Below are 26,418 nucleotides of genomic sequence, written 5' to 3'. Positions count from 1 at the left end.
AATTCTTGATTATGTTTAAATTCACCAATGATCAGTTAGTTGACTAATAATTTAACTTGGGACAGCTGAGCTTGTTAATTTTCAGGAACTTGGATCAAAGAGTTCCTCCTTAGTTTCAGAGACTCACCAGATCCACATTCTCAAGAGTGATTAGGGTGGATAACTCATTCACACCCAGATAGCTTTGTTAAGTACCAGGTGCTAGAATCCCACTAATCACTTGGAGAGTTTCTTTCTTCAGATGCCTGCGATAAGGATTCTCACTCCCATAGACAGCAAGTCTCCACTTAAAGCAACAAGAATGCATTCCTCATAAATCCTTTGGCCCTTTTGGTCTTCCCACAATGCTTTGCTTCTTACTTGACCAAAGTTTTGTCTATTGAAATGTCCTAACTTCGCTACACCTGACCACTGGTCTTGCTCGCTAGGGATCATGGGAGCTGTAGGCCAAAAACATCTGGAGGGCCGAGTTTGAGGAAGCCTGCCTTACAGCCACATGGCATTTTCACAACCAAGGTGCAGAATTCTGACCACCAGGATAGGGTGCAGCAGGAATGCTCCTGCTCATCACCTCGGTGGGGTCTCAGTGGTGATGGTTTCCACTTGAGGACTGGTAGGGTGGAAGGCTGGGCGATCAACAGTAGGTAGCGCCAGAGCCAATGGCAGGCAAAGCCACCCCTCCTCCTCCACACACAGAGGTCGTAAGAAGGCTCTCCTGAACCCACCCCAATCCATCAGACTCCATTCTAAGAATTCAGGCAAGGCCAGGCTACCCATATTTACATTGCTGCTCATCAGGGATGAGCAGATATCTTGTTGAAGTGCTACAGATCCACAACAGCCTCATTCCTGGTCACTCATTGCCAGTTCAGACTCCACATCTGTACAGTGGTACCTCGGGTTACAGACGCTTCAGGTTACAGATGCTTCAGGTTACAGACTCCGCTAATCCAGAAATAGTACCTTGGGTTAAGAACTTTGCTTCAGGATGGGAACAGAAATCGCGTGGCCACAGCGGGAGACCCCATTAGCTAAAGTGGTGCTTCAGGTTAAGAACGGCTTCAGGTTAAGAATGGACCTCCAGACCGAATTAAGTTCTTAACCCGAGGTACCACTGTATATGTGAAATTAAGGTTTGTTGTTTAGATTTATTACATTTGTATTACGTCGGGTTTTTATTTATTTATCTTTATCGTTTTTATTTTCCTCAGATTTGTCTCACATCTAATCCATTTTGCTGGGGACTGCTCTCATAATCCATCTTCATTGCCCTTCTTTTCTTGTTCATTAATTTGAATGTCTTCTCCTTGTGGAATCATAGAATTGTAGAGTTGGAAGGAACTGCAAGGGTCATTTAGCCCTTGCAATGCAGGAATCTTAGCTAGAGCATCCATGACAGATGGCCATCCCACCACAGTCCAACTCAAACTTACTAGAACATGGTACAAAATCTCTGTGGTGCTCCCTTTCTAAGTAAACAAGTGGGGTCTTCAGGTTTGAGGATCAAATGCAGCCTTCAGAATGCTCCCCAGGCTCCCTTCCTCATTGCCTCTACTTCTCACCCTGAATGTGTTTACCCTGGCTGGAATTTGTCCTTGAACTCTGCTAGCATCTCTTGGTTGCCTGGATGAAGGATAGAGAAGGGTGAGCAAGTGGGTGTAAACATCAAATCCACATTTACTGCCTGCGCACTTTTGCCTCGGGCCTCGCTTGCCACTGGGATGTGATCCTCAGAAGAACACACATAGATATCAATTACAAATACGATTTGCCGCAACATGGATTAAGATATGAAGTAATGCTAGGAGAAACTGAATTAAGCAATGAAGCAACAGGAGGGAGAAATAAATCTTTTGCACAATGTTAAGTCAATCCATGATTTAGCACAAACATGCAACCTCCTGGAGGAGCGAGTACGGTACATCCACTTCCCTCCTTGCTGGTCATTTTGATGCTGTGCTGTGATAAACTAAACCATGGTTTGTCACGGGTTCATGGTTTGGCTCTAGACTTACCATGACATGTAATCAATATTCGTCCTGCAGTTTATGGCTTGCAGTTTGCTCACAAAAAGCTAAACCACGAGACTGGGTTCAGATGACACACTAAGCCAAACTGGGCTCAGTCCCTTCGATTCCTCATGTTTGCTTGTTCGTGCTTAGTGATGGTTTCTGCAGACTAAGCCAAAAGGAACTACGAGGTGGAGTAATGGTGGCCACAACAAGTAGCAGAATTCCTTCTGGAAGCAGGGATATTTCATGGCAACTGGGCAGGTGCTAACCACAGAATGCCAAAGAATAGCAGGTTGCAAAATAAAAGCAGAACCAAAACATGTAAAACAACAAAATAATGAGACTAGAGAACCTTGAGAAATATCTTCAACCAAGTTTTAGGGCTTTCATGATTTTTATTTTGCAATTTCCAATCCAGTACCAGCTCAAAGCTAACCTCTGTTTGTTTGTGATTTTCAATGCTTGTTGACACTACAGTTCCCATCAGGCCCTGCCAGCATGATGAGAGTTGTAGTCCAATAGCAACTGGAGGGGCTACAGGTTTCCCCATCTCTGGTTTTGGAAGGAAGGGGAAATTCAAAAGGTTTGGAAAACCCAAATTGTGGTCGGGTGTTTTCTGAGCATCAGCACAGATCGTCGTGAGATGCTTCCTGAATTTATTCCACAGGGCAACAGCCTTCGCCAACCTGGTGCCCTCCAGATGTTTCTCCATGTGGCCTTTGGCTGATGGGAACTGTAGTCCAAAACATCTGAAGGGCAGCAAGGTGACAAAGTCTGCAGTAAAGATGGTTGCATCTCTATGGTTGCTTCAGCAGCTGAGACAGGGCTCTTTCCTCCCACTTTTCCTTCTCCTTTTGGCTTTCTTTCTCTTCCTGGGGTGATGGCCAGTTCTCCAGCGACCCTTGGCCACCTGCTTCATCCACCTCTTCACATGTCTGTTCTCTGGGCTCACACACAGCTTTTTGTGCTTTGCGTGAATGCTATGGGGATAAGAAAATAAAGACCAGTTTTGTTGTTGTTGTTAGAAAAATTAACCTTAAAAGCTTGTATTTTGAAGCAATCAGTATGTATGAACAGAAGACTTAATCCAGCCAAATTTAAGCACTTTTGAGTCCAGCAAGTCCATCCCTACCATACTGGAGAGGGACATAGGGGCCTCAGACAGATTATTCTGAGTGTCATGATAGGGTGTTCTTCAATCTTAGGTTTAATATGGTTTCCTGAGAAGTAACAGACCCTAGGGTTTGCCGATCAGAAGGTCGGTGGTTCAAATCCCCGCCATGGGGTGAGCTCCCGTTGCTCAGTCCCAGCTCCTGCCAATCTAGCAGTTTGAAAGCACGCAGCACAAGTAGATAAATAAGTACCTCTCTAGCGGGAAGGTAAACAGTGTTTCCGTGTGCTGCTCTGGTTTCGCCAGAAGTGGCTTAGTCATGCTGGCCACATGGCCCGGAAGCTGTACGCCGGTTCCCTCGGCCAGTAAAGCAAGATAAGCGCAGCAACCCCAGAGTTGTCCATGACTGGACCTAATGGTCAGGGGTCCTTTACCTTTAACTTCCTCGAAATAAATGAGTTTCCTTTCCTACTCAGAAAAAAGTGATATTGCAGCCCCCCTCCAATTTTCCATGTCCCATGAAAGCTTATGGCATGATTATTATTATTTTGGTTTTTAAGAGGCTGCAAGACTCTTCGTTGCTTTTGCCGCAAGAGATTTAGCACAGCTAACACCCAGGAAATCTTATCCATGTTTACTCAGAATTAAATCATGCAATGTCCAGTGGAGTTTGCTCACAGGAAAGTATGCTTATGATTACAGCCACACACTGCCTACAACATCAAAATAAAAAGCTTCTAAATGGAAGGATTTGCAATGTGCAAATGGATTTCAATTAATCTGATTTAAAACAGGTGATTAATGAAGCAAATATGATATCTTCAGTTGTGTGTGCTAGCATGCACACATCACATGGCTGGATCGCAGCCTCATAGCACAATCATGATGGTGTTTACTCAAAAGTGACTCCCACTGAGTTCAGAAGAACCTATGCCAAGTTTCTTGGAACAGGAATTCAGCCTTGAACTCCAGCTCCTTGCTAGCTTAATCTTCCTCTTTGAATTCCAATTAAAATAAATCTGTCTTTATCATTTACAGATCATTCCCACCATTCCAAAGTTGCACACAGACAACACACACACAAACACACACATTTTTTTTCTTTCCCACCGCTTACATCACAGCGGATATTTTGCATAAATCACCACCATTCTGAATGTCAAACGTTGCCACTGTTCTTAGCCATCTTCTGGGAATATGATGGGCTACTTCTGTGCAGCAGTCAAAAAGTACAGGAAACACAGCTGAAAGAAACAGAAAGAAAATAGCTTTTAGGCAGCAGTCCTAGTGTGCATCCACTTAGACAAGAGTATATAAACCTCATGCAATTTAATGAGACTTACTTCTGAACTGGCATGTAGTACTGTACTTAAACTTCCAGGATGCCTAGAACTATACAGATTTGCTATTGATTTGGAAACTAGACCACTGCACAGAGTAGGGGTAGTCAACATAGTGCTCTCTAGATTTTATGGACTGCAGCTCCCATCATCCCAAGCCAGCATGCCCAAACGTCAGGAATGATGGGAGTTGTAGTTCAGCAACATTTGGAGGTCATTGCATTGGCTACCCCTGAGCTAGAAGGTCTGAATCAGTATAAGGAAGCTGCTTATGCCCTACCATATGATGAGGGGGAATCTGACACACTTTTGCACCTAATCAGAATTCTGTAGGAACAGAGAAATAGTAAGAATCTTTCCACTTTCGCACCATGTTGTGCATGCCTTAGCTCAGGGCTCAGCAACCTTTTTCAGCTGTGGGTCCACCATCCCTCAGACCATTTTTTGAGGGGGAAATGAACGAATTCCTATGCCCCACAAATAACCCAGAAAAGCATTTTAAATAAAAGCACACATTCTACTCATGTAAAAACACGCCAATTCCCGGACCGTCGGTGGGCCAGATTGAGAAGGCGATAGGGCCACATCCGGCCCACGGGCCTTAGGTTGCCTACCCCTGCCTTAGCTCCTCCACCCAGTGTCCTAACACTAAAAAGAAATTGCCCCTCATTGTCTCATTGTCCTCTCCCCATTCGCTGCTTAAAAGAAAGTTCCCAGAGGTATTACAGTCTGAAGTCCTTATTAAACAACTTTCTCTCCCTTGCTGTAATGTATGCTAAAATACAGCACTGAGGGCAAACTTCGGTTGCTGATGCCTAAGAGTTTTCACTTACTCTAATTTTCTGATCGGGTTACTGTTGTAAATAAAAATATGCCCTTTTCCCTTATGGGGTATCCAAGAGCCCATATAGAGTCCTTACATAGGTTCCCTATTGGTAGGAGAAAATAACAGAGGCCAACCAGAGAATATTGAGAAGCAAAGCAGCTAGTAAGCTTGATCTTTATTGATCTGTTGCAACAGGGTACTCCCTCACACACAGGAGAGTAGGAGGACCCCCAAAATTGCTGTGCAAGGGCTTATAAAGACTTGAAATTCCCATCCTCTAGATCAAGACCACCCCCAGAAACATTATGCATACATCACAGAAGGGGTGCAACCCAAGACCACCCCTCAGATACATCCCACCTACATCACAGAAATTTAAATGTTGTTTTTCTCTTGCCACAGTTTATCTCCTGTCTGGCAAGTTACTTGATTGGATTGCCTGGGGAGCCTGGCCATTCTTTTGTAGTGGTAAAATACTTATTTCCTGGGCCAGGTCACAGGCTCACACCTTATTCAAACAGACATATCCTTGAGACAGGATTTGTGAGGAAAGAGACAATGGGGAGACTTTTCCATTTTGACCATGCAGAGAAACATTTGCTCAGTTTAGGAATCAAAATGGTTCCAGGTTGGCTTTCCTGTGCTGATCTATGTACATGTGGCTATGAACGTTGCCATATATCTTAAACCATAAAATTCCTATCACATTACAAAATAACATGCAGGACAACCCCTAGGTGTGATGCATTGCAGGGGGCCGGATTAAATGACCCTTCATGGTACTTTCCCACTCTATAAGTTTGTGATCCAATGAAATGAACAAGGCTGGGCTAAACCATTTTGCTGATCTCATCAAGATGGCTGTGTTGTAGCACTGAAAGATCGCCAAGAATCTATTGCAACAGCAGAGAGGGTGCCAGAGTTCAGTTCTTGGGTTAGCACAGCCCAGCGCAAATAGTTGTGCCTTAACATCCTCTACAACCTTGTAGGGGTTCCCAGCGTGCACCTCTCACTTTGATGACCACTAGGATTGCTTGTGCTGTTGCGCTGGCTTTGCATAGAAAGTAGAAGCTGCACTCCATTCCTTCTATTTCCAGTGTTCAGAAGTGAGTGCCATTTCCATTTTAGCAATAAATAAAAATACAAGTGGGTTTTTTTGTGGAACAGGGGACTGACTCACTTGTCAGCCTCACTTGTCCTTTACTACCAAAGCCCTCCAGCTGGGCCACTGTTTCAAGGTGAGGGACTGGTTTAAGGCAGGAGACATTTAGAAAGAAGGGTCGAGGGGTAGGCTTAAATGGTAAGGGTGAAACATGTCCTTCTTTGAGCTTTTGGCACCTGTATCGGTTATAGCCTCAAGGAAAGGAAAGAAGAGAAACAGGAGCTAAAAGTCATTTTATCTGTGACCGTTGACCTCTTCACTGAGAAGCAATCTCTTCATAAGGAGCGTTTCTTTCCCTTCAGATCTTGCCTCTTCATATTGCTGACCTACTTTTGGCCTACCTAGCTGAAAGTGCAGGTATTGTGGAAAACAACACATTATATTTTCAGGGAAGGGCCATAGCTCAGTGGGAGAGCACCTGTTTTGCATGCAGAAGGTCCTAAATTCAAACCCCAGCATCTCCAGGTAGCCCCATGTGGGAACTTTCATTGTCCCAACAATGGATCAGAGGCCCAGAAAGCTCCTGGTGAATTCTTCATGCAGTTGCATTTAGAACCCTTCTCATCTTCAGGGATCTTCTTCCGTTATTGACGCAGCCTCGCTTCCCTGTCCATCTCTCTGTCATCAGGTGCATAAGGAGCTGCTCCTTTCAGTTAAGCCTCTCCCTCCTTGACTTGCCACTGGCGTGGCTAGTCCCAGTATTGCTGCCTTTTCCTTCCTCCCACACTGCGCTCTAAATGGCTGTGCCAAGGCTTGCATATCACCCAACCCTTTCCTCTTTTTCTGCTTGAAAGATACTCCGAGTCCTGTAGTGATTTCATGCTCTTTATTGCAGCTTGTAAAACAGTGATTGGATTGCCCCCAAACCTCAGGCTTTTATATACATTATTTATACAATGAGTCCTGTATGATTGGCTGATTCTGCTTCCCTCCTGGAGCCTGATTGGTCTTCTCCTGCAAGCCAATCAGTTGTTGCATTCTAGGATCCTACTTGCCTATTGTTCTAGGATCCAAGGTTAGTACATAAGACTGCTGCTCCTCCATCCTTGCTTTGAACCCCCTCTAAATGTGCCACCCACCATGCCTTTGTCATCCAAGTTGTAGTAATGCTCGTCCCCAACCTCTTGCCCCTCCCTTCTCCTGTCTCTGCTCTCCGGCCAGACCAGGACGCCCAGGACAGGGTTGGCGGACGAACATACGTTTTTGCAAAACAGAACAAACAAAACCCGGTAGGGCTGCCACCACTCCCTCTGATCCAGGGGATCCAGAATCACAACCCAGGGAGAAGGCCGTGACCCATTAGCCTGGCTGTCCCCTTCTCTACAAGCTGTATCCACAGACTTGCAGGCAGAAATTCTACGGTATAGCGTAACCAAGCGTAAGGCTAGGACTTAGCTATTCCCTTTTGGAAAGGCACACAACTAAAACAGTTTCATCTTTAAAATGTTTATTTTAAAATAACATAAGAAACATGCTAAAATAGCAGGCACATCTTTTAGAACGTTACAGGTAAGAAAACAACAAAGCTACATAGACTAACTAAGATTACATACTTACAACTCTAACACAAAGATAGGCTAGTTGCTGTTCTTTAAGCCTCTGCAAGTAGAAGACGATCGAAGATCTCCATTTCAAAAGATGAATAGCGGCCTATTAAGCTGGAACCATAGAGCCGGGCATCTTTGCGATTTGCAGGGCAAAGGCAGAGAGGCCAAGAGCAGAGGATTCTCTGATCTTTTATTTCCAATTCGCAACCTGCGTCGTAACTTTCAAGCCAATCATAAACTCAAATTATTTTTTGAATGCACCAATGATCGGCTTGCTAGTCTATCAATTTACCTCTTGACAGCTGGACCAATTTAGAATTCAAACTTTTAAATCAAAGGGTTTCCTCCCTTCCGCCAGAGACACATTCCCAGGCAATTCAAGGGCAGATAACAACACTGGGAGGGGGGATGTTTACATCATTGAACTCAGGTGTTAGATCCTTCATTAATCAAGACATCCTGGGTTCTAATAAACCTTTCAGCTGAGGAGTCAGTTGTCTAGAATTTTAAAGATACACAATTCCTTTCCCAGGGTCCTTGTGGCTGATGAAACTCCCACAAGGCCTCACTCTCTTTTGCTTGGCCAAAGAATAATTTTCTAAATATTCCTACTTTACTACACCCTCCCCTCTAGAATGAAATTAAGGGTAAAGTCCCCTAATTTCATCAAAGAAAATTATTTACACACTGAGGTAGATCATCCGGTCCAGGGGGCTTTAGCAGCTTTTAAAACCATACATCACTAGCAGCACCCCCTTAATCCGATATTTACACAGTTTCATGGCACAGATTGGTACATTCTAGACAAAGTATCAGCAACAACGTTGTTCTTTCCTGCAATGTGAGTGACATTAAACTGAAAATCTTGAAGGGCCATACTCCACCTAAGCAGTTTCTGATTGGATGATTTTACCCTTTCCAACCAACACAGGGGAGAATGGTCCGTTTGAACCTCAAAGGTGTTACCCCACAGATAAGGCCGCAGTTTGGTTAGGGCCCAGACCAAAGCAAGACACTCTTTCTCTATGGTTGAATAATTTTGTTCAGCAGTGGACAACTTTTTACTTAAGTAAACCACAGGACGCCAATTCCCTTCTTCATCTTCTTGAAGCAAAACTGCTCCTAGCCCTGTTTGACTGGCATCAGTTTGCACTACAAAGGGACGTCTCTGATCAGGAGCCAGCATGACTTGGGAGCTCATAAGGGCGTGCTTTAACAAATCAAAAGCCCTCTGACACTCCTCAGTCCAATTTACTTTGACTGGCAGGGATTTCTTACAAAGGTTAGTAAGAGGTGCAGCTAGAGTTGAGAAGTGATTAACGAAGCGCCTGTAATAATTCACCAACCCTATAAAAGACTGTACATCCTTTTTCACGATGGGGCGAGGCCATTCTTGAATGCACTGCACTTTGGCCTCTAAGGTCTTGATGTTTCCCGACCCCACTCTGAATCCCAAATACACCACTTCTCCTTGGGCAAACTGACATTTAGATATTTTAACAGTCAGGTTTGCCTCCTGCAACCGGGCCAAAACTCTCTGTACATGTTTAAGATGTTCTGGCCATGTCTCAGAAAATATTGCCAGGTCATCCAAATAAGCACAGCAAAACTCATTTAGGTCATGAATCAAGGAATTAATTAGCCTTTGGAAGGCTGCGGGAGCATTTCGCAATCCAAACGGCAACACTTTGAACTGGTACAAGCCTACATGAGTGACAAAGGCAGACTTCTCAGAAGCTTCTGGGGACAGCGGGATTTGCCAATAACCTTTCGTCAAATCCATGACTGTGATGAATTTCGCCCGTCCCAGCTTCTCAATCAATGTGTCAATTCTAGGCAAAGGAAACACATCAGGAACAGTGACTAAATTAATTTTCCGATAGTCCACGCAAAAACGAATGGATCCGTCGGGTTTTGGAACCAGCACTATGGGCGAAGCCCAAGCACTTTTACTAGGTTCTATAACTCCCAACTCCAGCATTTCTTTCAGCTCAGTTTCAATATTCTGCGCATGTGCCTCACCAACCCGATAAGGACGCGAGGAAATAGGGGGGGGCGTCCCCCGTGACAAAAGGATGCTGAGCCAGATGAGTCTTACCAGGTTTGGTGCTGAAAGTGTTGCTATAGGGTTGCAGTGCCTCATAAAGCTCTTTAGCCTGAGTCTCACTTAAACTCGGCAACTGCAATACATCAGAAATGCTTCCAGCCTGTTTGTACTCAGTTAAAAGATCCACAGGCGAAGCAGGCACCTCTTCCTGACTACGCGTAATGGCCAGTACAGAGATCTTTTGTTCAACACATTCTTTCAAGGAATTAACATGATACTCGCGAGCAGTAGGGTGCAATTCCTTGCAGCTTACAAGGTAACGCACAGGACTCAGCCTTGCTTCCACAACACCAGGACCTTGCCATTTCACATCTAACTTGTGGGGGCGAGACGGTCTTAAAATCCATACTTGATCTCCCACCTCAAACTGTTTGCACACCGCTCTGGCATCATGTACTCTTTTTTGTTCTAGTCGGGCATTCTCTAAATTCTCTTTGGCCAATTGCCAAACGTCGGCTAGAGTTCCTTTTAGTTGAGCAAAGTACTCACTGACAGAAGGCAGTTTTATCTCTTCCTCTGAACCTTCCCACTCTCTTCGAAGCATTGAGAGGGGGGTATTCAGAAGCCTTCCAAAAATTAGCTGGTTAGGTACAAACCCAAGGCTTCTTTGATGGGCATCATTGTAAGCAGCCACCACCAAAGGCAAATCTTGGTCCCAACTGGAACCATGGGCCAGGGCATACTTGCGCAGCATTTGAACCAAGGTCTTTTGCACTCTTTCCACCAACCCATTTCCTTGATGTTGATAAGCAATAGAGGTATGATGGCGCACCTCAGACAAACGCAAAACCTCTTGGGTGACCTTAGCCATAAAATTAGTTCCCAAATCGCTCACCAAAACCTTAGGAATTCCTAGGGAACAAAAGGCAGAAATTAAAGCCTTAACCAGACTATTAGCAGAGGTATTGGTCAAACTTGTGGCATATACATAACGAGAGGCATAATCAATGATCACGCATAGATACTGCTTTCCTGAGCGGGTTTTTGGTAAGGGGCCCACTAGATCAATTCCCCATTTTTCCAAAACATTTGCTTCTAAGGGGACACTCTGTAACTCATTGGGCAAGTTATCACGGTCATTCCCCACCTTCTGGCAAATCACACAAGAACGTACAAATGCTTTAGTTGTTTGATACACCTCAGGCCAATAAAAATAACGAGTAAGTCTTTCTAAAGTCTTTTGCAGTCCCATATGACCTGCTAAGCCGTCTTCATGGGCTAAGCTAAGAACAGTAGATCGCTTCTTCTCTGGAACCACTAGCTGCAAAACAAAATCCTTGTCTTTCACCTTTTTTGGTACAAATTGCCGATACAAAAGTCCCTTTTTATACACAAATTGGGCCTTCTTTGATCCTCGAAGAGGGGCTCCAACCACCTCCCGACATCCCTGCAAGGAGGGGTCAGCCCTTTGTTCAGCAGCAAACTCTCCCAGATCTCCCAGTTCAATAGAACCACCAAGGTCCTTCTTGGCATCCTCATCCAAGGCAGGTAACTCTCCCTCCCCTCCGGGTTTTTCATTCAACCCAGTCTCAGACTCCACCACATCCTTCCCTGCCGGTGAGGGGGTGAGGGAGGTTGCTACAGTTACCGATTCCCCATTTAGCTGTTGTTGCAAGTAAACTTGAAACCCAAGATCATTCCCAACCAAAACTGGGCTTTTGCAAACTTCTGGATCATGAACAATTACCAGATGGTCCCCACTGTAACCTTTGTATTTAAGGGGGACTATTGCTGTGGGCTGCAAAATTTCTTCTACCCCATAAGGACTGATTTTTAAGGGTCTTTCCTGCATCTGACTAGGCAAAACCAAATCTTTTGAGACGCTAGTGATGTCAGACCCAGTGTCCCGGTACGAGTTCACAACAGTTTTATTGATTTCAATAGGAGCGGAAAACTCCAAGTTCGCCCAATTCACATGGGGTGATTTTCGAGTTCCCCGGGTGCAGACAGGACCCACGGTGATACTAGTTTTTTCAGGTTTGTTCCCAACAGGGGTCACCTCACCCTCCTCCTCCGGAGCCAAGCTCTCCACCGCTCCAGATTTGGCCGGCCCCTTCTCCCAATCTTCTTCCTGCTGCTGTATCATGCGAACAGCAGGCGTGGAGGTAAGGACGGTGGACTTTTTCCCAGCCAACTGGGGACATGCTGCTTTCATGTGCCCCGGTTTTTTGCAAAAGAAACACAGTCCAGAACTCGGGGGCACTTTAGCACGCTCTCCCCCAGCTGCAACAGAGTCTTTAGCAGGTGTAGACAATCCCTTGCTGGATTCTTTAATAGGGGGGGCGGTCCTTCCCGATGACGCTGTAGCTTTATACATATTACTCTGTCCTTTATTAACAAGATGGGTGCGGTTCAGCCAAAAAGATTCGGCAAGAGCAGTAGCTTCTGCTAGTGTCTTTGGTTTTTTATCAGCCACCAGGCTAACAATTTCAGGGGGCAGGGAGCGCATTAGTTGTTCAATCAGCATCAGCTGTTTGATTTCTTTCACATCCTCCACCCCTTCAGCCGCCAGCCACAGTTCGAAATTTTGGGCCATTTTTGCAGAAAAAACCGCAATGTTGTCAGTAAGCCCCCCCTTTTCCACTTTCCTGAAAGCTTTACGATAATGTTCAGGGTGCAAGCCATGCCGCTGCATGACTAGCCTCTTGAAGCTTTCATAGTCATTTATTTCTTCCAAAGGGAGATGTCCCATAAGTTCTGACAAATCACCACAAACTAGGGGCCGAAGCACAGCCATGTAAAGTTCTGGGGCTACACCCATGTCCCGGCACGTCACCTCAAACAAATTTAGGTAACTAAGGACATCAGTGGGGGGGTGGTATTTCTGGAACACCTTCCAGTTGAGATTACTTAAAGTCAGTCCTGGAGGGGACCGTTGGTTTTGATCTCCCCCCCTTCTCGGGACCAGTCCATACCTCGGCGCAGGCACAGGAGGCGGTTGCCCCTCGGCACGTAGCTGCTCCGCTGCCGTTGTTGCGTATCCACGCAGGGGTCTCTGGAAGTACTCCTCCTCCTCCTCCTCTGCCACGTACCTTCGCGCCGGCACGCGCACCTCTCGAGCCGCAACCGGCGAGTAGACTCTGCCTGGGCTGAATGAGCGCTGTCTCACCTTCCGACGGGCGTCAGGCGCAAGCTGTTCCCGACGGCAGTCTCCCACAGTCACATCCTGGGACTGCTGTGGCAATTCTTGATAGTCAGGTGCCATCCGGCTAACTCTTGGTCTCATGAAGTAGCCCATCTGGGGAAACTTCTCCCGGCAGCGGAATCCACCGTTCACCGGATCACGAACCCACTCAACATCATAACTCTCCGAGACATCCATTTCTCTGGGTTCTGCATAAACAGAATAGTTCTTCCTAGGACGGGTGGAGGCCCTCACCGCCTCCACCTCCTCACGAGGAGATAACTTTTGTTTACCGGGAGTGCCCCTCCCTCCGTCCACAATGCAGGACTCTCTCTGACCCTTCCGGATCACGCTGGCATCCACCAGTTCTTCCTCTGACCCTGTTTCCGAGTCATTTGAAAACCAGGAAGCGGATTTCACTCCAGGACTCACAGCTTTAGGGGGTTCGGTTTCCACCGGGAGAGAGCTGTCTTCTCCCTCTCCTCCCCATTGATCTAAAGTTTGCAACGATTGCTGCTGCGAAGTTGCGGAACTGTCCTCCATGCTCCTAACTATCACTATCCAAAAAAAACAAACCACCTGTAACCCACAAAAGATTCGTGCCAAGTTTAAAAAATCAAAGTGCCTTTCCACGGGAAGTCCAATCCCACCACGCTGCCAACATGTAGTAATGCTCGTCCCCAACCTCTTGCCCCTCCCTTCTCCTGTCTCTGCTCTCCGGCCAGACCAGGACGCCCAGGACAGGGTTGGCGGACGAACATACGTTTTTGCAAAACAGAACAAACAAAACCCGGTAGGGCTGCCACCACTCCCTCTGATCCAGGGGATCCAGAATCACAACCCAGGGAGAAGGCCATGACCCATTAGCCTGGCTGTCCCCTTCTCTACAAGCTGTATCCACAGACTTGCAGGCAGAAATTCTACGGTATAGCGTAACCAAGCGTAAGGCTAGGACTTAGCTATTCCCTTTTGGAAAGGCACACAACTAAAACAGTTTCATCTTTAAAATGTTTATTTTAAAATAACATAAGAAACATGCTAAAATAGCAGGCACATCTTTTAGAACGTTACAGGTAAGAAAACAACAAAGCTACATAGACTAACTAAGATTACATACTTACAACTCTAACACAAAGATAGGCTAGTTGCTGTTCTTTAAGCCTCTGCAAGTAGAAGACGATCGAAGATCTCCATTTCAAAAGATGAATAGCGGCCTATTAAGCTGGAACCATAGAGCCGGGCATCTTTGCGATTTGCAGGGCAAAGGCAGAGAGGCCAAGAGCAGAGGATTCTCTGATCTTTTATTTCCAATTCGCAACCTGCGTCGTAACTTTCAAGCCAATCATAAACTCAAATTATTTTTTGAATGCACCAATGATCGGCTTGCTAGTCTATCAATTTACCTCTTGACAGCTGGACCAATTTAGAATTCAAACTTTTAAATCAAAGGGTTTCCTCCCTTCCGCCAGAGACACATTCCCAGGCAATTCAAGGGCAGATAACAACACTGGGAGGGGGGATGTTTACATCATTGAACTCAGGTGTTAGATCCTTCATTAATCAAGACATCCTGGGTTCTAATAAACCTTTCAGCTGAGGAGTCAGTTGTCTAGAATTTTAAAGATACACAATTCCTTTCCCAGGGTCCTTGTGGCTGATGAAACTCCCACAAGGCCTCACTCTCTTTTGCTTGGCCAAAGAATAATTTTCTAAATATTCCTACTTTACTACACAAGTGGTCAAGTGTCTCTCCTTCTCTGGCAAGACCCCCCTGCCAAGCCTCTTCTAGTAGAAGGCTGCTTCCTACATTGTCTTCCTCTCCCCGCCACTGCTATGGGGCGCTCAATAAAACCATACCAAGGACACATTTGGGTTTCTGAGAGAGTGAAATCAGAACAACATGTAACAGCTAAGAAGAGGCTGAGCCGCAAATCAAGACATTCCTGATTCTGCCTTGAATTCACCAGGTGGCGTTACGCAAACCGCTCTGTCACTGCCTCATCATCCTCCCCATGAAATATGAGGATAATGACACTGACCTACTTTGCAGGACTGTTGGACACACTTTGAATATGCTAAATAATAGCCACTCCCAGCATTGTTCAAGCCACCAGGCCTATGCACACATCTCTGCAGAGTATTGCTCTATGCACACATATCTGTGTTTTGGAAAGAAAGAAAGGTTTCATCCTTCCTGCACCCATATCTATGAAAACAAGGAAGTGAACACTTCCTAGAAAGGATTAGTTGATCTTTACAAATCCTGCAGCAGTGCCTTACAGCTAATCAACGTGGCAAGCTGTTGAAAGAGCTCCCTTCGGAAGTCGACTGAAGGCCAACTGCAGAGGCAGCTCTGGCCTTTCTCAGATTTAGTTATTTATATATTACATTTATATATGCCTCCTTTTTCCTCCAAGGATCTCAAGGTGGTGTGCGTTGTTCTCCCCTGCCCATTTTATGCTCACAACAACCCTGTGAGGTAGGTTAGGCTGAGAGATAATGCCTGTCCCAAGGTGAGCAAAATGGTTGAGTGTGGATTTGAGCATCGTGGTTGAGGGGCTGAGGTATATGTTGCATTGAAACTTGCATTCAGTTAAAAACATACAGTGGTACCTCAGGTTACATACGCTTCAGGTTACATACGCTTCAGGTTACAGACTCCACTACCCCAGAAACAGTGCTTCAGGTTAAGACCTTTGCTTCAGGATAAGAACAGAAATCGGGCTGTGGCGGTGCGGCAGCAGCAGGAGGCTCCATTAGCTAAAGTGGTGCTTCAGGTTAAGAAGAGTTTCAGGTTAAGAACGGACCTCTTGAAAAAGTAAGTACTTAACCTGAGGTACCACTGTACATAGAATTGGATTGTTCATAATAGTTTTCTGTGTTCCTTTATTCTGAACCGGGATGAAATGTGAATCCACCTTGACAATCCAGCGGATTAGATCTGAGTTTCCGTGTTAAGCTTTGTTAGAACTCTTCCTATTAATGACAAATTTCAAGCAGAACCTATGCATGCTTATTCAGAAAATAAGCCACACTGTGTTCAAGGAGGCTTGCTCCCAAGTTTGAGCGTTCAGGACTGCAAACCTCAGGGAAGTATGTTTATACAGCCAGGAGGTCTTGCATACTTCACTGAGCTTCCTTGTGGGGAAGAAACAAAAGAAGATTTCCTGGAAGAGAAAGCACAAGATTTGCATACTAAGTGCTCTATATCCTTATCCTACTATTATAGCAGCTTGCTTGAAGGTAATACTCTGCAGTGCCCAAAGATTTTACCCTCTGTGTTCTTTAAACTCTGTGTATTGTTGATCAGCAATCCTGTTCATATTTACATCCAGAAATGTGTGCAGCTCTGCTGGTACATTTCAAGGGCTGACATCCTCAGCCACCTTCTTGAAGGTGCCCTCAAAATCTGCTCCAGAGAGTTGGAGGAAAATGCAAGAGGAGAGGAAGCCCCATTGTGCCTTTGACCGTGGATAGCCATTATGGCAAGTAGCCGTGCTCTGCTTTGCATCCCCAGTGCTACCCCTTCCGGAGGGGCTAGAGTGCAACAAAAGCAAGACAAAAAAAGGCCAAAAATATGTGCAGTATGAAAAGTTAGGGGGTTTCAGCAAGAAGCTATGCGCTGATTGGATATACAGTGGTACCTCGGGTTAAGTACTTAATTCGTTCTGGAGGTCCGTTCTTAACCTGAAACTGTTCTTAACCTGAAGCACCACTTTAGCTAATGGGGCCTCCTGCTGCTGCCGCCGCAGCACGATTTCTGTTCTCATCCTGAAGCAAAGTTCTTAACCCAAGGTACTATTTCTGGGTTAGTGGAGTCTGTAACCTGAAGCGTATGTAACCCGAGGTACCACTGTAGAACACTATGACCACCCCAAAACTTAAAAAAGGTACAGATAAAGGACCCCTGGCAGTTCAGTCCAGTCGCAAACGACTCTGTGGTTGCGGTGCTCATCTCGCTTTACTGGCTGAGGGAGCTGACGTTTGTCGGCCAGCATAACTAAGCTGCTTCTGGCGAAACCAGAGCAGTGCACGGAAACGCCGTTTACCTTCCTGCCGGAGTGGTACCTATTTATCTACTTGCACTTTGATGTGCTTTCAAACTGCTAGGTTGGCAGGAGCTGGGACCGAACTACAGGAGCTCACCCCGTCGCGGGGATTCGAACCGCCAACCTTCCAATTGGCAAGCCCAAGACTCAGTGGTTTACACCACAGCACCACCTGTGACCCCAAAACTTGCACAGGAACAAATAGCATTGAAAGTGGGGTCCCAAATGACCACCCACATAGCACCTTGAGCACAAAACATAATGAATAAAGGCAATAAAAGGGTCTCTGGAGGGGGGGGGGTCTAATGTTTATGAATGAGCTAAGACCTAAAAGCTGTTCCTGTAAGCCGTCTTGACCCATATGGCCGCACATATTGAAAGCTTCAATATGGCCTGGCTACTAAAGGGGTACATAAGGAGCACTAATGGACTGGCGTTTGCAGAAGGAGACACTATAATCCAAGCATTTGGGATGTACCCTGAGCTGTGCCTACTTTTGACGATGAGAAGTAAAACTAGTTTTGTTTGACACAGCAGCACTGCCAGACTTAGACCTGTGGTTAAAAGTATGAAAAAACGAAATACATAATTCAGGCAATGCTGCTTCCATCCCACCCCTCCAAACACACTCTGCTTACAAGATCCAAGGTTTAAAATAACTTGGTGGTGGTGATGATGATGATGATGATGATGATGATGATGATGGAAACGAAGAACAGGTGGAGGGAAGAGCCTGAAGATCCTGGTTAGGTGGGCTGAGCTGGGAAAACTGCTTCAGAGGGGAAAGGTCAACCCACCCACACCTTTGCTGGAGATGGAAAAACCTGTCAATTTCATTTTCTCTCTGTTTCTCATTTTCACGAAGTCAAGTTCAGTCTTCAACCATAACTTTGAGGTGGGTTTTTTGGTAAATCATGAAAATTCATTAGCATTTTAGTGCAAATTTCTCATCATATGGACGCTTTAATACAGCCTTGCCACATATACCCATTTTTTGCAAAGCAATCCCCTCCCTGCAAATTTTGTATGTTATTTTTTGCTGATATATGCATTTTTATGCACACTTTCCTCAAGTAGATGCATTCTTGTACAAGCTTTCTTGACTGGAGAACTGCATTGTGAAATTCAGAGAAGCACGGATTTTGCAGGATAGCTTTACCTCAGCGTTTCTGAAAGTGCGAATTAGGAAGGTTTTCCTTTAAATGGAAACTCCTCCATCCTTGCCTTCTGCACCTCCTCTGAGACAACTCAGAAACATAGGAAACAGCCTTATGGTCCCTCTAGATCAGTATTCTCTACATTGAACTGATAGGCAGCTGCTCTCCAGGCTTTCAGGTAGAACTCTCTTCCTCTCTCCCTGCCCTATCTGGGTTGTGCCTGGGATTGAACCTTCTGCATGCAAAGCAGATGTCATCCCCCATTTTGCAACTGTTGGCGGTTGCTTTCTTTTTTCCTAAAGTTGCACACTGTGACCCCAAGCTCTCCTTCACAAGGCCAGCTCACCCAAGGTTTGCATGCCAAAGGCTAATCGGAGAAGGCATATTTACCGGATTTTTAAAAAAATGATACAGATCACTTACAGAAATGACCTTTGCCCAGATCATATTTCCTTGTTGAAACTGTCCATTTTCCACTTTGCCCTCCACCTCAAAAATCCGGAGGTTTTCTCAGTGTGGCTGTCTCGCAGCCTGTTTGTGCAAAAGGATCTCTCCACCAAAGCAAAGCAAAACCAAGATTCCTTGGTTTTCACACTGTGCAACTAGAGCAGAGCAGGCTGCTTTGAATTAGCTCCCTTCCTCACGTGCAAGAAGTACGCATTAAGGTTAGACCTGACTTACCGTCTGATATAGGGTGAACTATCACAATTCCAAATGTGGCAAGGACGATGGGCAGGTTCATGCTTCCAGATTCATGCTTCCTCTGTGCTAGAGGCTTGGAAACAGACTGAAAGTGATAGGGATCTGGCTGCCAAGGCTATTGCCACCTCTTGGCTGTAGACAGACAAAAGAAGTTCAGAGCCCCACCCCTAGCAAAGTGCAAACACAAGACCCATTAAGGATTTGTGGACTCTCAGTACTCACCTCTCCTGTGGGATAAGAATCTCTCTCTTACTTTAGAACAGGAGTACAGACCTTTGCTTTATACTCAGAGCCCCTCCTGAGTGGCCTCTTTCTTACCCTGTGTATTCTGCAACATTGACGCAATGATAATGCATTAGTGATGGATTTATACTGGGCCGTCCACACAACATTCTGCTTTATTAGTTGTTCCCCAATATTCTCGTGTTTACTGTCTGGAGAGGCACTCTTGCACTCTAGAGCAACAGAAGCAGGAATAATAATAATAATATAAACTGGAACATTTGTGGTATAAAAAGTCACAGGTTTTCTGCAGGAGATTAAAAGACATATGCAGATTGAATATGAAGCAGTATAGTGGTATCTCGGGTTACAGATGCTTCAGGTTACAGACCCTTCAGGTTACAGACTCCACTAACCCAGAAATAGTACCTCAGGTTAAGAACTTTGCTTCAGGATGTGAACAGAAATGGTGCGGTGGCAGCGGGAGGCCCCATTAGCTAAAGTGGTACCTCAGGTTAAGAACAGTTTCAGGTTAAGAACGGACCTCCAGAACAAATTAAATTCTTAAACAGAGGTACCACTGTATATCTGCCCTGAAACCTTTGCAGGTTCGAAGAGTATTGAAAGACACATTTCGAATAACTACCATTGTGAGCACAATTCATAAAAAAAAACCATACCTGGAAGGGCCCTGTGCTTATGTTGTCCAAGCAAAGGCAGCTGGTCTCAAGCCCACCGGAGAATCACAAGTCCACATTTTCAAATCCTGGAGATGTCTTTGATCACTTGATGCCAATAAGCAACCTGCAGCCCAAAGGTGTGGACAACAAACACAGTCACTGTGGAAGTCGAGCATAAGGGATTCTGGCTTGGGGAGGGTCTCTTAAACTCAGTTAGGCACTAGTAACTTATTTTCAGGTCTTTGTGATTGACTGCCACATTCTGATGTTAGGGAAATGGCAGGGGAGCCCAGCTGAAGTTCCTCTGCCTATGCCAGGGGCGGTCTTTAGCGTAATATGGTGCCCTGTGTGATGCCAAAGTTTGGTGCCCCCAAATGGATCTTCTAAGTTCTGGATCTTCTCTGTTTTGTGGCTTCTCAGCTTGGCATCCAATGGCAAGGGCTAATGGGAGTTGTAGTTCACCAACCTCTGGAGGATCAAAGGTTTTCCACATCTGCTGTAATCTAGCTAAAACACAACCCAATTCGTCTGGTTTATCCCTTGTATTTAATATAGTTATACCCTTGGACTACCCATTCTTAAGGAAATCAGCCCTGAGTGCTCACTGGAAGGACAGATCGTGACGCTGAGGCTCCAATACTTTAGCCACCTCATGAGAAGAGAAGACTCCCTGGAAAAGACCCTGATGTTGAGAAAGATGGAGGGCACAAGGAGAAGGGGACGATAGAGGACGAGATGGTTGGACAGTGTTCTCAAAGCTACAAACATGAGTCTGACCAAACTGCGGGAGGCAATGGAAGACAGGAGTGCCTGGCGTGCTCCTGTCCATGGGGTCACGAAGAGTCGGACACGACTAAACGACTAAACAACAACAACCACCAACACCCTTGGACTAGATGGGCCTTTGGCCTGATTCAGGAGAGCTCTTGTGTTTTCCCCCTGTCGTTCCATCCAAGAGCACCCACAAAGCATCTTAACAATGTTATAAAGACAGCCATAGTCACAAGCCTTTTATATATATATACGAAAGCATATATATATATATATATATATATATATATATATATATATATATATATAAATAAAATACATCTCATGCCTGGTCTAGTCTTGTCCACATATCTCCAAAACTCTAAAAGCAAACTGAAGGACATTGCAGTCAGTGCGTTTTTCTAAAGAAGAGGAAGGATCAAAGAACACTCCCTCTTTAACTTGAGCTTCAGTGAAGCTTTTTAACATATTGGTAGACACTTATGTGTGCTAGCCAGCAAACTATTACAAAGGACGTTTGTTTCCTAGCACCAGATCTGCTAAAGTCCAGAGTCCTTCTTGAGCTGAGTTTACAAACTACATTAGGTGTAGGATTTTGTACCAAATTCAGATTTACTAGTTTCGCCTTTTCACACAATAGACTACCACTGTGGCTTCTTATGCAAGCAAGTACTACAGACAGAGCTGATTATACGTTGTGATGGCACAGAATGTAGAAATGGGATTAAACTTCCAGAGAATCCTAGCTTTCATTTAAATAAAAAACAAGCCACCTCAAATTTCTAGCTTCATGGCTATGGAGTGAAGCTTATGAATGTGTGTGAAGAAGGCCTGCTGAAATCTCAGACGCTAAAGAGGGGGCTGAACAAAATATCCAATGGTTGAAACAAAGATTGTCCTTGTTGTTTGCAACAAAGCCAGAAGAGACTGTGCAAACTAGCAAAAAATGAAAATGTTGAATAAATGCCTCAGTATAATAGGAATCACACACATTTGTGAACATGTAAGATTTGGATGTTGCAGAATTCAGCTGATTTTGACACAGCATTTGGAATTTGACGAGCAATTTGTTTTAGCACTACAAGAGTATACACACCAAAGGCTTCTTGAGTATTCACCTTTATTGCCTTGCACAAAGCTTATGTGGAGGTTAGATTCTGTCCAGTCTCTGTTGAGCATTTGTTCCAATTTGTTTGCAGGGAGATTATATGACAATGAGCCTTTGTTCTCATTTCCTTGTGAATGTAAGAAAGTTCCATGGACCAGAACTGAGGTCAGCCTAGTGTGGCATCCATCCTATTTTGCCCCACAGCCAATGACATCTGAAATATACTCGGAGTTGAGTGTGAATTTCATGCTCTTTATTCACCTCGTAGTAGCAATGAATGAAACTTTCCCCAAAACGTCTAGCTATATATACATTATTTACACAATGGGCCCCGTGTGATTAGCTAATTCCGGGCTGCTCCTGTAGGCCAATCAGGTTGCAGATTCACTTCCACCTGAAGCCTGATTGGCTGCTTCTGCAGGCCAATCAGGTTGCTGATTCACTTCCACCTGGAGCTGGATTGGGTGGCTCCTGTGGACCAATCAGACTGCTGCATTCTGGATCCTATTGTTCTAGGATTCAGCTCAGTACATGACAGCATCCCTCTGCACGTCCACAAGCAGGTAATGATTAGCTTCTTCCTTGTTAACATTCAGTGGTGTACTGCCTCTGAACTCAGGTTGCCTCTAGACTTTCACCATTTTGTGGGAGGAATTCAAATGCGTACTGGAAATGTAGGTTTACACACTCAGAGTGGATTAAAGTGCCGTGCCACCATTGTGCAACATGCCCACTCTTTTAATAGGCTTTTTTTGGCAGTTGGGAAAGTGAAGGGGAGACGCACTAAAAAGTGTGAGGTGAACAAATGGGAAGTTATATAAACAACCCCATAAACAAATAAAGATGAATGCTCAAGGAACATTGTCAGGTGCACCCATCAGAGTTTAGCTGTAGTGATCAACAACCATTGGTAGACCTGTGCTCCATGGATCTACTTAAGCTTCATTTAAAGCCATTAAAGCCAGTGTCCATCAAAAAGACTTGAGCAGTGAATTCCACGAGTCACATCTAATGGCACAATCACACATCCCAACTAGTGGTACTTCTATGACCCATCCTGTGGCCAGCCCACCCATGAGGCAATGAGTGGCAACTGCCTCAGGAGGCAGAATTCACAGGGGCAGCAGATCCCAATGTACCTCTTTAGTCCACCCTTGTTTGTGATGTAGATCTCTGCTCACACCTTCTTCCCTGGTGGCGAGGGGTGGGGATGCTATTTTGTGGTTCGCCTCAGGTGCAAAAATGTATTGGGCCACCCCTGGCCCATCCCATTATCACCCCTGCCCCATTCCTATCTAGAAGTAGTCACAATCATCTTGGGGGTCAACCAACATCTTGGAACAGCTTTCATATTCTGTTTTTCTGCTCTGGAGGCCCAAGTCAATGTCAAAATGCTTGTTTGCTCCCAAGTGCACAACCTTAACGTGTTGCACTGTTGCATTGTGGATACCCGCTTCTAACGACTGTCTAGAATGGTTGGCTGTGGAAGATCTTTTTCCAGTTCTTGCTGGAATGCAGACAGTTTTCAGATGATTAAAGGTTTGACAAAAGATTTGAGATAAGTGAATTCCTTCGAGATGGCAAGCCAGGGGCCTGGACCTAAAGCAATATGGGTTAAGGTTTAGCTCTTTAGGGGAGAAACAAAGCTGCTGGGCCTCAAAGAGAAGAGAGAGGAATCTGAAATGGTGGAGGCAAGAGGGGGAAGGAATTATTAATTCATTTATTTAAAAACTGATACACCATTTTCCTCCTCAGAAAGAAACGCAAAGCTGGACAAAATAGTCCTACGATAAAACCACCTCCACTAAATGCATTAAGCAGCCACAGAGAAGGGACAGACAAGAGGTAACACACACATTTTTGCTTAGGCAAGCCTACCAAGACATGAAGAAGCTATACATGTTTCATTTTAGCCAGTGTTGATTTTAATCACCTTTGGAATATTTTTAAATACCCGTCCATTACCGGTAAAGGAAAAGGGACCCCTGACCATTAGGGCCAGTTGTGGCCGACTCTGGGGTTGTGACGCTCATCTTGCTTTATTGGCCGAGGAAGCTGGCGTACAGCTTCCGGGTCATGTGGTCAGCATGACTAAGCCGCTTCTGGCAAACCAGAGCAGCGCACGGAAATGCCGTTTACCTTCCTGCCGGAGCGGTACCTATTTATCTACTTGCACTTTGACATGCTTTTGAACTGCTAGGTTGGCAGGAGCAGGGACCAAGCAATGGGAGCTCACTCCGTCGCGGGGATTTGAACTGCTGACCTTCTGATTGGCAAGTCCTAAGCTCTGTGGTTTAACCCACAGTGCCACCTGCGTCTCTTTTTATCAATAATGGTTTTCTCACAATCAGCTGCTACATCAATTTTATTACATAAATAAAAAATAATCTTAAGCTCCGTTCCCGACACTTTCCACATCAGTTTGCAATTACTGTCTTGTTACTTTTAAAAACACTCATGAAAATATTTATGTGCACATTTTATCCTAGCTGGAGAACAGCATTGCAAAATTCAGATAACTGCCCATTTCAAAGGTTGCCTGCATCTCGTATTCTCATATTGTTTTGGAAAGTATGAATTATGTAAGTTCACCTTTAAATGTGAATCGAAATAAATTTCTCCCCACCAGCTGCCAATGAGCCAGTGCAGGGAGTTTCCTATGTCCTTGCCTGCTAGAAAGAACTTCTTATTCTCTCTGCAGGTTGCCCTGGTGCAGCAGAACCAAAGAGAAAGGACACTCTGTCGCCAACTGTAGGCCAAAGAAAAATGAGCGAACAACTGTCGTTCAAACAGAAGCACCAGCAATGGATGATCACCTTAGCCCGTCTTTATATTTTGCTGCTTTCAACAACATCCCTCACCAAAGTCCCCCCAAGTAAGCTTAGGAGTTGTGGAATAAGCGGACAGGTCTTCTTATGGCTCAGGAATTGGTTAAGGAGCAGGAAGCAGAGAGTAGAATCAATGGACAGATCTCTGAATGGGACCTGCATTTTTTAACATTCTAGAGTTAGGGGTGAGAAGTTAGGTGATTTTTTTTAAAAATGCATACCACTTTTCATCCAAAGATCACAGGGTGGTTCAAAACACAAACATACACAACGAGAACACAGAATACACAATAAAATGAAAAGCGAAACAAACCAGTAATTCACCCTCTCCCACAAACACATTTAAAGGGCCATAAAATGCTTAATCTGCCTAAAGCCTGGTTAGAGCCAGTGTGGTGTAGTGGTTAAGAGCGGTAGATTTGTAATCTGGGGAACCGGGTTCGTGTCTCCGCTCCTCCACATGCAGCTGCTGGATGACCTTGGGCTAGTCACGTTTCTCTGAAGTCTCTCAGCCCCACTCACCTCACAGAGTGTTTGCTGTGGGGGAGGAAGGGAAAGGAGAATGTTAGCCGCTTTGAGACTCCTTCGGGTAGTGATAAAGCGGGATATCAAATCCAAACTCTTCTATTGAGAAAGGTTTTTGTCTGATGCCTAAAGATCTGGAGTGAAGGTACCAGGCAATCCTCGGAGTGGAGAGCATTCTACAAATGAGGAGCCACCGAAGAAAAGGCCTGTTCTCATGTTGTCACCCTCTGGGCCTCTCTTGGAGGAAACACACGTGCCCTTTTATTATTATTTTAATTCAATTGCCTAGCTAAGATAAAATCGCCAATAGGTGTACTGAGAGAAAAATGAAGACCAATATAAAAGGACAAATGTAGGATATGAATGTATGCTGCCCCTGATGATACTAAATTGTTCTGGGTTGTTAAAAGGGATTGTAAAGAGCTCCAACAAGACCTCTCCAAATTGGGGGAATGGGAAGTGATATGGAAAATGCAACGAAATGTAAACAAGTGTAAAGTTTGCCGCTTCATTCTGGCCTTGTGTATGTTGTCTTTGTAAGGCTGATGGCAAGGCCCAGCTCTCTCTCTCTCTCTCTCTCTCTCATTGATGTGAGCCATTTTGGGAGGCATTGAGAGTAAGCCAACTGGAATTAATGGACCTACAGTAGCCATGGAGAAAGATGGTATATGGATGTAATAAATAAATAATGTCCATTAATTTCAGTGGGTCTTCTCTGAGCAGAACCAACATCGGACACAACTCAATAACTGCCTGAAAGCGAGATAAAATATGTAAGAAAGAAAGCACTCAGGAACCATTTTAAGCTGCACCATTGTAACAAAGCTGGAGGGAAATCTGACTCACCCATCTCAGGAGTTACACCTGCCCGCGTCAAACCCAGCTGAAACTCCAAGGCGTTTTACAGCACCTCAAGGATATTTGCTTAATTTCTTCCTATGAAACATCTTGAAGTGATTTCACAATAAAGAATATGGTCAAATGACCATCCACAATAAAGCATATATAAAGCAATTACATAGAGAAAAATAACTAAAGCGATTTACACCCAGTACAAATACTGATTGAGATTATTATTATTTAAAAAGAAACCCTCCACTTAGGCGACTTGTTAAAAAGGGAAGACTTTCAAGAGGCACTGAAAAGG

At 44.9% G+C, this 26,418-nt stretch overlaps 1 protein-coding gene across 2 annotated transcripts; it reads right to left on the bottom strand.

Annotated features, from left to right (window-relative positions):
* Nucleotides 1-2,373: 2,373 nt before the first annotated feature.
* CCL28 (C-C motif chemokine ligand 28) lies at nucleotides 2,374-26,141 on the bottom strand. Of its 2 annotated transcripts, XM_083703749.1 has the most exons (4): nucleotides 26,118-26,141; nucleotides 19,117-19,269; nucleotides 4,241-4,367; nucleotides 2,374-2,992 (listed from the first exon to the last, which is right to left on the bottom strand). In XM_083703749.1, exons 2-4 carry the CDS (start codon nucleotides 19,175-19,177, stop codon nucleotides 2,821-2,823), a joined length of 360 nt encoding a protein of 119 aa, XP_083559875.1. In that variant the 5' UTR covers nucleotides 19,178-19,269; nucleotides 26,118-26,141; the 3' UTR covers nucleotides 2,374-2,820. The 2 variants fall into 2 exon arrangements, with proteins under 2 accessions (XP_083559875.1, XP_083559874.1); XM_083703748.1 differs by lacking the exon at nucleotides 26,118-26,141 and having other exon boundaries at nucleotides 19,117-19,276.
* Between the last annotated feature and the right edge of the window lie 277 nt (nucleotides 26,142-26,418).

The sequence above is a fragment of the Podarcis gaigeae genome (genome assembly GCF_964106915.1).
Source record: "Podarcis gaigeae genome assembly, chromosome: 11".
In the NCBI taxonomy this organism is placed as follows: Eukaryota; Metazoa; Chordata; class Lepidosauria; order Squamata; family Lacertidae; genus Podarcis; species Podarcis gaigeae.
Note: the sequence above shows the minus strand (reverse complement) of the source record. Positions and strands in the feature narration are given on the sequence as shown.

What these genes read in the sequence shown, in the direction of transcription:
- CCL28 (XM_083703749.1), bottom strand. Translation starts at nt 19,177, where the DNA reads ATGAACCTGCCCATCGTCCTTGCCACATTTGGAATTGTGATAGTTCAC. An exon ending in AGTTCACCCTATATCAGACG is followed by an intron (nt 4,368 to 19,116) that starts GTAAGTCAGGTC and finishes TGTTTCTTTCAG; the next exon opens with CTGTGTTTCCTGTACTTTTT. An exon ending in TGCAAAATATCCGCTGTGAT is followed by an intron (nt 2,993 to 4,240) that starts GTAAGCGGTGGG and finishes TTATCCCCATAG; the next exon opens with CATTCACGCAAAGCACAAAA.